The sequence below is a fragment of the Gossypium hirsutum genome, chromosome A05 (assembly GCF_007990345.1).
Source record: "Gossypium hirsutum isolate 1008001.06 chromosome A05, Gossypium_hirsutum_v2.1, whole genome shotgun sequence".
Classification (NCBI taxonomy): domain Eukaryota; kingdom Viridiplantae; phylum Streptophyta; class Magnoliopsida; order Malvales; family Malvaceae; genus Gossypium; species Gossypium hirsutum.
Window position 1 is genome coordinate 44,174,106 of NC_053428.1, and position 14,357 is coordinate 44,188,462.

Sequence of the window (14,357 nt, forward strand, 5' to 3'; positions counted from 1 at the left end):
ATGCTCTTTGTATGTGGCTATTGAGCCGAAATTAGTAAGTGTGATAAGTGTCTTGTGTTTGAGCTTTGGTAATGAAAATGAAATATGGATGTGTCATGATTTATTGATATATGTGCATGGTTATTCGAATGATATCCGGGCTAAGTCCCGAAGGCTTTTATGCTAGTGACTATATCCGGACTAAGATCCGAAGGCATTTGTGCGAGTTGCTATATCCGGGCTAAGACCCGAAGGCATTTGTGCTAGCGACTATATCCGGGCTAAGTCCCGAAGGCATTTATGCTAGTGACCATATCCGGGCTAAGACTCGAAGGTCTTGTGCGAGTGGTTATATCCGGCTAAATCCCGAAGATACTTGGGTTTGGGAATGAGCGATCTTCCTGTAATAATTTCAATTAATACGCTCGTAAAATCCCAACGATGAGGTATGTTTCGTATATGCATTGGAATAATTGATTCCTTTTAAATAGTATTCGCTCAATCGATTAACAAGCTTCCGGCCTTTAGTCAAGTTGATTCCTTATGTATGAATATAAGGGTTGGAAATGTGAAGTAGGTACGATTTTGAGAATATGCGTATATGAAATTATTCGTTTAGTCATATGAATGCTATACTTTAGTTGTGCATGATTTCATTACTCAAAACTTACTAAGCATTAAATGCTTATTCCGTTTCTTTGATTCTCTGTTTTATAGATTTTAGTTTGTCAGCTATCGGACTCGGGAGTGTCAAAGTCGAAGTCATCCACACTATCAAAGCCCTTTTGGTACTCTTTTAGATGAACTCTGAAAATGGCATGTATAGGACTGCCCTTTTGTTGTTGGTCATGTACCTTTTGGTATTGTATAAATTTGGATAGCCATGCGAAAATGGCTTATATATCTTGAGCATAGCATTATAATCATTTTGTATATTGTTCATTGAGTGGTATGGAAATGCTTGGTAACGATTAGCCATTGGAATGGTTAATTACGATCATTTTAGTGCTATGTACGACAAATGGCTAGTTGATCCATGGAAAATCATGAAATAGGTATAGTCTACCTTAAAAACAGATGCTGACAGCAGCAGTGATGTGAATTTGAAAAATCACTAAAAATAGTAGGAATGGAATTAAATAGCGAATAAATTATGAAATCTAACCTTGATGAGTCTATTTTCACATGGAATAAACGAAACGATCATATGAGCCGTTTTTTAAGGGATGTTTAAGTTTTCGTGAAATAGGGCCAGAGCGACTTCTGGATCCCCTGTTCTGAATTTGGAAATTCACTATAAATTAACCAGAGATAATTGGAAGTCATGCCCTATATGTACAGATTCCTTTTGGAGTCTAGTTTCTTTAGAAACAAACGACATAAGTATTGAAGCCCTATACAGGAAGATATCTAAGTCGTAATGCATGAAGGTCAGAGTAGTTGAACCCTGTAACAGGGGAAATTTAACTAATAAACTGTACTAATTGGCCAACCTAAAATTCTAGAAAAAAACTTGTAGATGGATATATGAGTCTAGTTTCAGGGAAAATTTACAGAATTAGTTTTCGAGTTTTGGAACTTGAGATATGATTTTTAAGGTGACAGTGATGCAGTTACCCAGCTTGTCTAGAAATGGTAAAATGAACTGTATAAATAAGTGAATGAAGTCCGTTAACACCTCGTGTCCGACTCCAAAAACGGTCTCGGGTACGGGGTGTTACAAACTCAGGCCTGTGAGAGATCCTACCACTACGACGAAGCTCCCTATGTTGCTGACCATTTACAGGTCTACAATTAGTAGTTGGTTTTAGAACAGTTACTATAGGGCTTTGCGTATTTCCTGGGAGTTCTTGAGTACTTCTTTACTTTGAGGTTTAAAATCGTTCATGTAACTCTCCTCAAGGAACGTAGCATAAGTTGACATTATAATTGTTTACTTTTTTGGGTTATAAAACAAACCACCCCTTGTTTCCTTAGAAAATCCTACAAATATGCACACTTCTTTTCGTGAACCCAACTTCCTCACATCTTTATCCAGTACGTATGTAACATCCCAAAATTTGGGGTTAGAAGTTTTAAAGTTTGTGGTTAGGGTCAGTGAGTAGGTTGAGCAATTGGGTTTGTTTTGCGTTTTAATGTTAGAATGAGCCTATTGGTTCGGTGGTGTGGGTGTATTAGTTTACCTTTGAGTCCCGGGTTCGAATCCTCAGGTGTGTTTTGAGGAATTAATTTTATTTTAGACTTTTTTTAAGTTTTAAAATACTTATTTATTTTTAATTTATTTTGTAAGTATGCCTAAAATCCCTCTCACGTTCTCCCTCTTCCACACTCCTTTATTGCATCATTTTCTTTTGTATTTCTTTTTCATATTATTTTTCCCCTTGTATTCTGCAATATTTCTTTTAGGTTTCAAATTGTGGTTTCTAGTTACTACTTTTCAAAGTCAAACTTTGAACCCTTAAGTGTTGTACCGGGTAAGTGTCGTCATTTGGGTTTATTGACTGATTTATTTCTATTGTTACTTTCAAATTTGTTAGCTGAATTTTTATAAATTAGTATGTTTGTGGAATTGAGGTTTTAGTTTGGTGGGTGGTGACATTTTGATTGTTTTGGGCATTTTAATTCGCGAATTCTGGTGTGTCTTCTAAAACTGACTAATTTTGATACTGAACTGCGTGAAATTCTGTGTGTTTTGGTATATCTCTGAGTTATCAAAGGTTGGGGTCTGTTTCGTTGCTAAAAACACATTTTTTAGCTTGTTTCAGTGTGGTTTCGTAACCACATGGATGGCCACACGGGTGTGTGCTGCACACGAGTGGTTCATACGGTTGTATGACTTTGGGAATTAGGTTTTTTGGGTGATTTTAATGTCACAAGGCCTGGCCACACAGTCGTGTGGCTACGATTTGGAGATTTTTTTCGATTTGCACATGGGTGTGCACTTTGAGGCATACAGCTGTGTCCCTTGGCCACACAGGCGTGTTCCACACGGTTGTCTCTACTTTGCATCTTATTTTGTTACTTTTGGACAAAGAGTTACACGAGCTGCTCACACGGGCATGTAACTCAGTCACATGAGTGTGTGTCTCCTCTACATGGGCATGTGCAGCTTGCACACAAGCGTATGGACCACCACATGGGTGTGTAGACCTTTACATGGCCTAGGCACTTCCACACGGTGTGTGGTCCTGTTTCGCAATTTTTTTTGCTATGTCATAAATTGACTCATTTTATGTTTTAGTGTATTCTAACCCTCGGTTAGGCCTTAGTAAAGGTGTTTGGGACCCTATTTCAGCTTAGACTTGTACGTTATTCATAATTATAGAATTAATTTAATGGCTTGTTTAAGTGTTAAGGTGACATGTTAATTGGATTTGAGATGTTACCTAGTAATTGAACACGGGTATAGCTGATTCTGAATCTAATTGATCGAGTATGTGCATTTCTATTTCTGTATGATTGTCTGCATGTAGTGTGTGCATTTTGCTTTTGCATGAAAACTTTGAAAGTGACCAACTGAATATGAGTTTTCACATCTGAGAGATTGTAGTGTTTGGTATGCATTCATACATTTGCATAAAATTGGGGTTTTTGGATGCGAAGAGAAGGGAGTCTGACTCGGTAGTCCAACTGTAATATTTTTGTACAGCGGTTTACAACATGATTCTATACATATGTCAGCTCTACTGCATAACATTACCTGAATGGCTTAGTTCTACAATATGTGGTGCGTAGGGTGGATGGACCTACCATGGTCCTATGTGGTGTGCTGAGTGGTTGAAGTGGTATTTGGATGGTTGGGGTGGGTTTTGACTTATTACATTCATTATGCATCTGGTTATATGTCTGAATATAAGTGTTTGATTATGCGAGTATTGAGATGTTTGTGATATGGTAACTATGAAATGATGTGTTTTTGTTAATACGCGTTTTGGTATATTTTGGAAGCACCTTGTTAATTGGCTTATCAGTTGAGTTTTTCGCTTATGATTTGTGTTCATATACTATTTTCAAATTATTTTTCGTGTTACTCCACTTTTCGCCATTTGTTTATGTTTTGGACTCACATTGAGCTCGCATAGCTTACCCCTTTAGTTTTCACCTTTTCAGGTATTCTCGTGTTTTGAAGCTGGACTTGGCATGTCAAAGGTCTCGGAGTGATACATTTTGAATTGGGCCAATAAATTTTTTCTTCAATTCTTAATTTATTAGATTGTTTTGGTCCGTAAATGTTTTACATGAACCGTGGTATAAATCTTATCTTGGACTTTCATAAAGTGTGTTTGGATTGAATTTTAGAAACTGTGGATTTATATTTGTGAATGTTTTTAACGTAACTTAAATTACAGTTTTGAATCTTAAATTGTTAAATAGACTAGTTCGAATTTAGCAAATTGTGTTCAAAATGAGATTTTAACAATTCTTTTGTAAATTTGTTTTTAGATCACTTTGGTGATCAATGTAGCCTTTAAGATTCGGTCAAAACTTCTAGGCTGGGTTTTAGGGTGTTACAATGTGGGTTGGACATCCCAAAATCCTAAATTCTCTAAGTTTGGCTTTTGATGGGCATCGAAACCAACTCTAAATAGTAGTAAAGAGTGGTAGCAGAGTCGAGTCCACAAGGATTGGATGTCATAATCAACTTTCGTGTTCACTTATAAATAGAATATTCGTCGTGTCAAGGATTGTGGCAAGAGTTGTGCCCATAACTCCAAATGTACCTGCAACAAAGAAAAATAAACAATTAAATCGGAGGAGTTTGAAAATGTTTAAGAAAGTAAAATAATCTAATAAGCTTAAAACTACTATTGAAAATAAATGTAAACGGGAAATAAATTCAGACTTGTGTAAATAGATAAAATAAGCCTTAGCCTTAGACTCGGTAAATTTCCATCAAGAATCAATCCTCGAAAATCAATCTTCTCCTCCAAACGATAAGTTTGTTATAATAGTTAAGAACGTCCTAACCACTAATTCCTCCTCTACTAGCTGGTTTCGGTACGACCTAGAAATCAACCCTTACTGATTATCTAATCGAGATACCGGTGTTCCCGATTCAAGATTCCGACAGCCCTGCATTCTGAGGAACCCAACTCAAATTAACGACCTCAACCGCGTGGGTCATTTAAACCCGACCACTTCTTCCTTCATTTGTTTTCGAAGATCCGAATACAGCACATCCGACTTGTTTCTCCAACTATCAGCTAACACGACTTCAAACCAACATACACTTTTTGTCACGATACTTAGGAAAAACGAATACCGGTTGGATAGACTTTGGCACAAATTTGTATCTCACGATTCCCAACCGAAAAGAACACCGGCCTAAGGCTAAGATGAAATTTAGTGAAGCATGATATTATTCATGCTTTGTATGTTTTAAAAGGTAGGTTGATGATAATAGAAGAATTTGGGGAATGAAAAGACTTGAAAGGCAATTAGCCCAATTTATAAAAGCAAGCAAAATGCCAATGAAAATAGCAGTAGCTCATGTCAGTTCCAAAGAAAAAGAAAGAACAATTCTATTCCAAATTGGAGTAGGAAAGCAGAATTCGTTGATGATTTTTTCAAAGAACCTAAGGCCCCATTCATATACATAAAATTTACTATTTTTGGCTATGACTAATTTAACATAAAATCAAAATAAAATATGACTTTTTTATTTTTGACTTTTTACAAAGTCAAAATATCTGGTGGGTCCTTGACTTTCTCCATATTTTTGATTCGGCCCCATTCCATTGATTTTGTTTCAATTTGGTCTTTTTCTGCTCGTTTTTGTCTCTTAGCGTCCTAATTGCATGCCTAACAAGATTAAAACATAAAAGTACTAATTAGCAGGGATCAATTCAGAAATAAACCGAATTTAAACACAAAATAACATGCAAATTAATATGTTATCAAATCCCCCTACTTATCTCATGCTTGTCCTCAAGCATATTGTTCTTTCAAACACTAAAAGTTATTCGATAATTTATTACAAATCGAGCCTCTTTTCCACATCCATAATCAAAGCAAACAATATAGGCAAAAATAAACAAATGCTCAGAATATATAGTTTAATCAACAAGTGTCATAAAATTAGAATATGTAAACTAAACAGTTTCACTAAATTGAGTTTGAATCTAAAATTTGCAAGGCATTATTAATTAAAAAGAATTTTTAAGACATGGTCAAACCTTTTTTCGCGAACTAGGATGACAACCCAAGTACCCTATCCCGATTACTCAGTTCAAACAGTCAGTTTTTTTTAAGGCTCAGTTAGCGGAATGTTTGCAAGTTATTAACTTATCACTCTAACCTTTTTACGTAAGATAAAATGACAACCCAAGCACCCTATCCCGGTTACTCAATTCAATCACGTTTTTGAAACTTTCACTCATAACTTGAGCTTTTATTTATTTATTCATTTTATTTATTTACTTATGTAGAAGAAAATTATTTATGTACGAGCAAACATTTTTTCAAACAACCAATTTATATTAAAAGTCTAGTTATATATATCAACCTTAAAACACAAATGTCGACTAATCTAGATACTTTGAACACTTTAATTCAAATATTGCCCAATTGTCCAAATTGACTAAGTATTGAGATTCAAGGCTCAACGTCGAAATAAACTATCGAATAAATCTAGCATAAGATTGAACATATACAAAGGAAAAACATGCAGTAAAAATCAACCAATCATCCGTGCATACTTACAAATTTTGATCCCCCTACTTACTCTATGCTTGTCCTCAAGCATTTGTCATATGAGATAAAAAACAACAGCTTAAATAACACGTAAAAAGAAAAGTTCAGAATACTCCCCAGGTGTTTTTTAATGATTTTTTTGGTGTTGGGGGTAACGACTTTGCATGATGTCAAGGATTGTGGAGACTTGATTTTCCATTGTTCCAAGTCGAACTTCGATCTGGCTTAAACGTGCCTCCATAAATAGAGGTTGCTCCTCTTGCTTTCTAGTATTGACGTGTGGGTGTTGGAGAAAAACCATATTTCCACTAATTGTCCGTGTACTTGGAGAAACAAAATAACAACCATATTTCTGCTAATAGTCCGTGTACCTGGAGGAACAAAATAACACGAAGTAAGGGTGCTAGCAAGCAATCCCATAGAATCCAAACAATATTTATCTAAGCTGTCCATACTATATACACATGTTAAGGATGAGAAATCAATTTCAGAGGAAAAAAGTCGAGAGGCTAAAGTCGTAATATATGACCCAAGTATTAGTGGACGATTACATCACAAAACGACATGAAAATTTTGTGCAAACCAATATCCTAAATTAACTTTAAAACCAGAATGCATACACCACAAAAAGAACAGTTCAGTTTTAGTTAGAACAAATGACGAGCCATTTCTACCTAAAAAACTAAAGGCTAAAAATCGGTGAATATATCTTAAAGCCGGCTCAAGCACCAATAAGTCTTTTATGGTCGTCGGATTATAAAGCTGATTAAAATGAGTTAAAACACAATAAACATCTTGAGCATCAAAGTTACTTGGTATATCTAACAGAGCAGTATGATAAGAATCGGATTGAACATTGTTAGGGTTGACGAAACCCATGGCAATGTTAAATTTAGAAATTGACATCCGAAAGTCCTTCCCAAGCAAACAAAAATAGATAATATTTTGTGTTTCAACAGTTCGTAATGCATTAATTTTGCAGCTAAATGTAGTGTAGAATTCATATACCAACTCATAATATGCATTACAAGATATACTGGCAAATGAATTCCAACCAATAGCATCAAAGAAGTCAATCACAACATCGCGAGTATTTAACATATCAAGAGTAGAGAGATCGATTTGCTTACAGACCGGGAGCGAAGGTTGTCGGATGTCGTCATATCTTACGCGATGCTCCGAGGTCAAAAACTCTAAAAACCCTCGTAATTGACCTTCGACGGAATAGTGTTTGCACGACCTTGTCTATTGTGCTGATTGTCTCGTGATGGGTGAACATATTCGTTAGGCGAGTCGGGTGGATTTGAATTTCTAGTAGCTTCAGTATTGCTGTTTGGGGGTGTCGCTGACTCGTTAGTCGGCCGTTGACTGGCTCGAGTGGTGGACGATCATGTTCGGCATTGGGAGACACAATCATTTTCATTTGAGGGACCTTCGACATTGCCGTTAGAAGTCTCGACTGCCTCCGAACAACCTGCATAATATGTTAGTAAAGGTAAATCAGGCTGAGGGTTGAGAATCAACCTTTCAGAGGTAACGGGGCTACTGTCCAAGTGTTCTATTTCGACCAAAGTCGGACTTCATCGGCAACGAGTTCTCGTTGTGTTGGTCATTTGGCGTGGAGGAGGTGGAGAAGGCTTAGAGTCATCGTCAGCTATATCGATGACGAGAGGTGCTTAAAATCAATGTCAATTTCGATTGAGTGAAGTCGAGATATTGTCAGCCGTTTGGTTCTATGTTCGAACCATTTTTTCCGTGCAGACGTCACAAATAATTGGTTCTGTTTGTTACGGTGGACGACTGTGGCGAGGGCGATGACTGTGGCAGATGACAGCGATGACGGTAGAAGATGACGGCGGAAGATGAAGGTGTGGTTTGGGCTAATTTTTTTTGAATGGTGATGGTGGGGATCTCAGTTTTGGCGACAGTTAGGGTGGTGAGAGGGTGGTTTGGGTGTTTGGTGATGGAGAAAAAGAAAAGAAATAGAGGAGATAGTGTTTGGGAAGAGAGGAATAGCGGTGCACGGGTGAGGGCTCTGATGGGAAATAACGATACGACGTGGTGGTGAGGGCGTCGTTCGGCTGTGACGTAGCAGTAAAGAATGTTGGCGAATGGTGGTTGTAGGTGAAGGGGGAAAACGAAAAAAAATAAAGAAAAAGAAAAGAAAATGGAGGGGTAGGGGTTTGGGCTCGTCAACGGCGGTGTGGGGAGGAGTGGCAATGGAGGGCGTGACGGCGTGAGGTCGACGATGGGGGGTTGCAACGGCGGCGTGGGTTGGTTGTGGGAGTTAGGGTTTTTTTTTGAAGAAGATAGAGAATATGAAGAGAGGGTTTAGGGATTTGGGGTGTTTTAATTTTTTTATTTTTTATTTTTCGGTTGGGCCTATTGGGTATTAGGTTTGTTTTGGGTAATTTGAGTTTTTTTTTCATAGGTAAATAGTTGTCACCAATTTAGCATGTCGTGCCCACGCCACCAAAATTATCCAACTGTCATAAAAAATTTTATAACTTCCATTACGTTCCTGAAAATATTAAATTAATTGAATTAAATAAAAAATTATTTATATACATCCTAAATCTTACTAAAACTCAAAATTAAATAAATGAAAATAAATTTGGGTTGTCTCCCAAAAAGCGCTTTTGTTTAACGTCGTTAGCTCGACGACCTGGGAATTTATTTATCCAGCTCCTCGAAGACTAACTCTTCAACCACGTGACCTTAAAAATTCTCGTAGAAAGGTTTTAATCGCTGTCGGTTGACCTTAAATTTTTTTCTGAATTCTTCGCTTTTAACCTCGACTGCACCGTGTGGAAATATGTGAGTAACAACAAAAGGCCCAACTACTTAATCCGAAGCTTACCTGCAAAAATTCTTAATGTAGGGTCATAAAGTAATACTTTCTGTCCTACCAAAAATTTTTTACGGGTTATCTTTTGGTCATGATATGCTTTGACCTTATCCTTATAAATTTGGGCACTTCCATACGCTTCTCACTGAATTTCCCCAACTTCTTGAATATGTAACTTATGATGCTTACCTGCAGCTTCCAACTCCTTGTTGCATTGCTTAACCACCCAAAACGCTTTATGTTCTAGCTCAACAGAAAGATGACACGGTTTACCAAAAATTAGTCGATAAGAAGACATACCTATAGGTCCTTTATAAGCTTACGGTACACCCACAGTGCATCGTTTAGTCGTAAACTCTAATCTTTTCTACTCGGCTTGACGATTTTCTCCAAAATTAACTTAATTTCTCGATTCAACACTTTCGCTTGACCATTTGATTGAGGGTGATAAGCCATAGCAACTCATTACACTACCCCGTATTTTTTCAAAAGTGTGTCGATTGCCTTATTACAAAAATGCATTCCATGATCGGTGATCAATGCTCATGGTGTGCCAAATATGGAAAAGATGTAGCTCTTTAAAAAATTGACTACTGTTTTGGCATCAACATGACGAGTGGCTTTTGCTTCCACCCACTTTAACACATAGTCAACTTCAAGTAAAATGTAGACATTACTGTATGACGAGACAAAAGGTCCTATAAAATCTATGGCCCTTATATCAAATATTTCGCAAACATGTACAGAGGTTAGAGACATTTCATTTTTCTGACTCAAGTTTCCTACCCTTTGACACTTTTTGCATGTTTTACATAATAAATATGTATCTCGAAAGATATGTGGCCAATATAGTCCACATTCAAGTACTTTATGCGCAGTCTGTTTAGGGTTAAAATGTCAACCACATGCATAAGAATGACAAAAAGACAAAATTGAGTTTACCTCAGTTTCTACAACACATTGTCAAATTACCCGATCGAAACAATATTTACAAAGGTAGGGGTCATCCCAAATGTAGTATCGCGATTCATGTTTGATCTTATCTTTTTCATATCGTGACAAATTAGAAGAGACTATACCTGTAGTAAGGTAATTCACCATGTCTGCATACCAAGGAAAAATTGTCTGAGTAGCAAGCAGACTTTTATCTGGAAAATTGTCTTTAAGTGGTGTGACATCCTTCGATGGAGGTATTCGGCTCAGATGGTCAGCTATCAAATTCTCGCATCTTTTTTTATCCTTTATTTCGAGATCGAACTTTTGCAAAAGTAGTATCCACCTAATAAGCCTCAATTTTACTTCCTTCTTCCCGATCAGATATTTAAGAGCTGCATGATCAGAAAAAATGACAATCTTAGTCCCTAATAAATACGAAAGAAATTTTTCCAAAGCAAAAACTATAGCTAGAAACTTTTTTTCAGTAGTCAAGTAATTACTTTGGGCAACATCCAAAGTCTTAGACGCATAGGAGATAATGTGTGGTTCTTTCTCCATTCTTTGCCTAAGGATTGCTCCTACGCTATGGTCACTTACGTCGCGCATTATCTCGAAAGGATAATTCCAATTTGATGGTTGAACGATAGGTGCCGAAATGAGCTTATGTTTGAGCGTGTCAAATGTATCTCTGCACGATTGGTAAAACTCAAACTCCTTGTCCTTCTATAGGAGATTGCAAAACAGTTGTAAAATTTTTGAAAAGTCTTTAATGAACTGCCTGTAGAATCTTGCATGCCTAAGGAAAGAACAAATCTCCTTCACAGTTGTTGGGTATGGTAGTGAGTTAATGATGTCGATTTTTGCTTTATAGATAGAAATTCCCTCAGCAGAGATGATATGACCTAGAACTAACCTTTATCTACCATAAAATGACATTTCTCATAATTTAGAACAAGATTAAATTCTAAGCATCTTTTCAAGATTTTTACAAGATTTTATAAACATACCTCAAAAGACTACCATACACAGTAAAGTCATCCATGAACACCTCGATTATTTTCTCGACATAGTCGAAAAATATACTTACCATACACCTCTGAAACATGGCTAGTGCGTTGCAAAGTCCGAACGGCATCTATCCGTAAGTAGATGTGCCAAATAGACATGTAAACGTCGTCTTTTCTTGATCATCTGGTAGCACTAGAATCTAGAAAATCCCTGAGTAACCATCAATACAACAATAATGAGACTTTCTAACTAAACATTCTAACATCTGGTCAATACAAGGAAGCGGAAAATGATCTTTCTGAGTTAAAGAATTCAACTTCCTGTAATCGATGCAGACTCTCCACCGTTTTGGACTCGAGTGGGAACCATCTCACCTGTCGAATTCTCAATTACGATTACCCTGGTTTTTTTCAGTACTACATGGACTTGGCTAACCCAATTACTGTCAGAAATGGGATAGATCATCCCAGCATCAAGTAACTTTTGAACTTCCTTCGTTACCACTTCCATCATAGGTGGATTGAGACGCCTTTGAGCATCTCTTTTAGGAATAGCGTTATCCACAACTTAAATTTTATGCATGCAAGTTGAAGGGCTCAACCCCTTAATATCGGCTATTGTCCATCCAATTACCTCTTTATAGTCTCTAAGAACCCATATCAAATTTTCCTCTTCTACCTTCGAGAGTTTACTCGAGATTATTACCGGTAAGGTATTTCCTTTACCGAGAAAAACGTACTTTAAATGCTCTGGAAGTGGTTTGAGTTCCAACTTTAAAGCTTACAAAACATATGGTACAAGCTTAGTTTGTGAAGAATATAATTCAAAAATTTTACTTGAATTTTTTCGTAATTGCGATGCCTCCATATGAGCCACTGTTTCGTGAACAAACTCTTCAAAGTTTATACACTACTCTAGTTTCTTCATGGCATCAAAGTCCAAACTTCTGCAAAGAACAATTCATAATTCATATTCTGAATGTAATTCAGTTAAAGGATCAATTATATCAATATTAGAAACATTAGAAATCAGGCTATGGCGATTCATGGCCTAATAGACATTGAATTTCACTACTTCCCCATCAAACTCCATAGTGAGTATCCCACTTCGAATGTCAATTTTTGTTTGTTCGGTACTCAAAAATGGCCTCCTGAGAAGTATGTCAAATGAATTGGCCGAATTGTCATCCTCCATGTCGATAATGTAGAAGTCCGCAGGAAATATTAGCTCGTTTACCTTTACAAGAACGTCCTCCAACACTCCCTCTGGATGCACCATACATCTATCTGCAAGCTGAATAATTACATCTGTTTCCTTTAAAGGACCCGTGTTCAGCAGTTTATAAATTGTCAAAGGCATAACATTAATTGATGCATCTAAACCGCACATTACTTTTTTTTTATTCTGACACTACCTATTTTACAAGATATGAAAAACATACCTTGGTCCTTACATTTGGATGGTATTTTCCTTTGTAGAAAAACAGAGACATTTTCTCCGACACTTACCTTTTCATTGCCCAGAAGTTTCGTTTTACTCGTGCATAACTCTTTTAGGAATTTTGCGTATCGTGGGATCTGCTTAATCGCATCGAGAAAAGGTATATTGATTTCTACCTTTTGAATGGTGTTGAGGATCTCCTTCTCGTCTTGCTCCTTCTTGCACTGGACAAGTCTTCCGGGAAATGGAGGTGGTACTGCAAATGATTTTTGTGGTGCTGACTTTATTGGAGCCTCCATGTCAAGTTTCTCCCTATATTGACTAATGTCGCGCCCACAACTCGTGTCAAGTACGGGCTCCAGAATCTTCCCACTACTCAATGTCATAATGCTTGCATTGTGTCGAGGGTTTGGCTCAGTTTGGGATGGTAGCTTACCTTGAGACTCCAAGCAGCTAACCGTGAGCGCAAGTTTACTTACTTCTTTATCCAACTCCTGCAAATGCATGACAGTTTTTTGTTGGAATTTCTCAGTACTATTGGCTAGCCTTTCCACTAAGGCTTCCAAAGATGACTTTGGGGGTGGTAACTGTTGATTCTGAGGCGGCCTTTGTTGGTACAATTGACTGAACTACAGATTCGACCCATAACTGAGATTCGGGTGATCTTTCCACCCCACATTATATGAGTTTGAGTAGGGGTTATATCACCTCTAGGGCGGTCCTAGAAAGTTCCCGACAGAATTCATTTGTTCTGTCGAATCCTCATGTAAAATTGGATAGGAGTCTGTCAGATGGTCTGGCTTAGCGCAAATTTCGCACAACTGTGCTGGGCTTGTTTTATCTGTAAGCAAAGTTTGAACAACGTTAATCAGCTTATCATTTTTTTCTTCTAGAGATAGAGAACTTAACCTATGAACCAGTCTCGTAGGTTCTGTGGCCGATCGGAATTGTTGAGAGTTAGCAGCCATGGTTGAAATCAACTCTCCCGCTCTTTGACACGTCATATTAACGAGTGCCCCCCACTTGCAGCATCTATCATTTTCATTTCCATCGAGAGTAATCCCTCATAAAAATACTACAAGAGTGACTATTTAGTTTAGTTCATGTTGTGGGCAACATGCACACAAATTTTTGTATCGCCCCTAGTAATCGTAGAACGATTCAGTCTCTTTCTGACAGATTCCCACAGTGTCTCTCATTAGTTCGGCTGCTCAAGCTGCAGGGAAAAACCTATCAAGAAACAAACAAGACATGTCATACCATGAATTGACAGATATCGGAGGCAAATAAAATAGCCACTCTCTAGCAGAGTCGGCTAGTGAGAAAGGAAAAGCACGAAGTTTAATTTGGTTTTCGATTACTCCCTGAGGCTTCATGCTTGTGCACACCATATGGAATGGTGGGTGTGCGAGTTTTCGTTCTGTAGTCCACGGAAAGTGGATAGTAAATGAAT

At 37.4% G+C, this 14,357-nt stretch overlaps 1 protein-coding gene across 1 annotated transcript in view; it reads right to left on the reverse strand.

The window, feature by feature from the left end:
* LOC121228936 (laccase-12) overlaps nucleotides 1-13,410 on the reverse strand; it is a 28,432-nt gene extending 15,022 nt beyond the window's left edge. Inside the window, exons 1-2 of the mRNA XM_041111971.1 lie at nucleotides 12,973-13,410; nucleotides 12,539-12,778 (exon numbers count right to left, since the gene is read on the reverse strand). Of these exons, the coding sequence (XP_040967905.1) occupies nucleotides 12,539-12,778; nucleotides 12,973-13,410 (678 nt within the window). The remainder of the gene's footprint in view (nucleotides 1-12,538; nucleotides 12,779-12,972) is intronic.
* Between the last annotated feature and the right edge of the window lie 947 nt (nucleotides 13,411-14,357).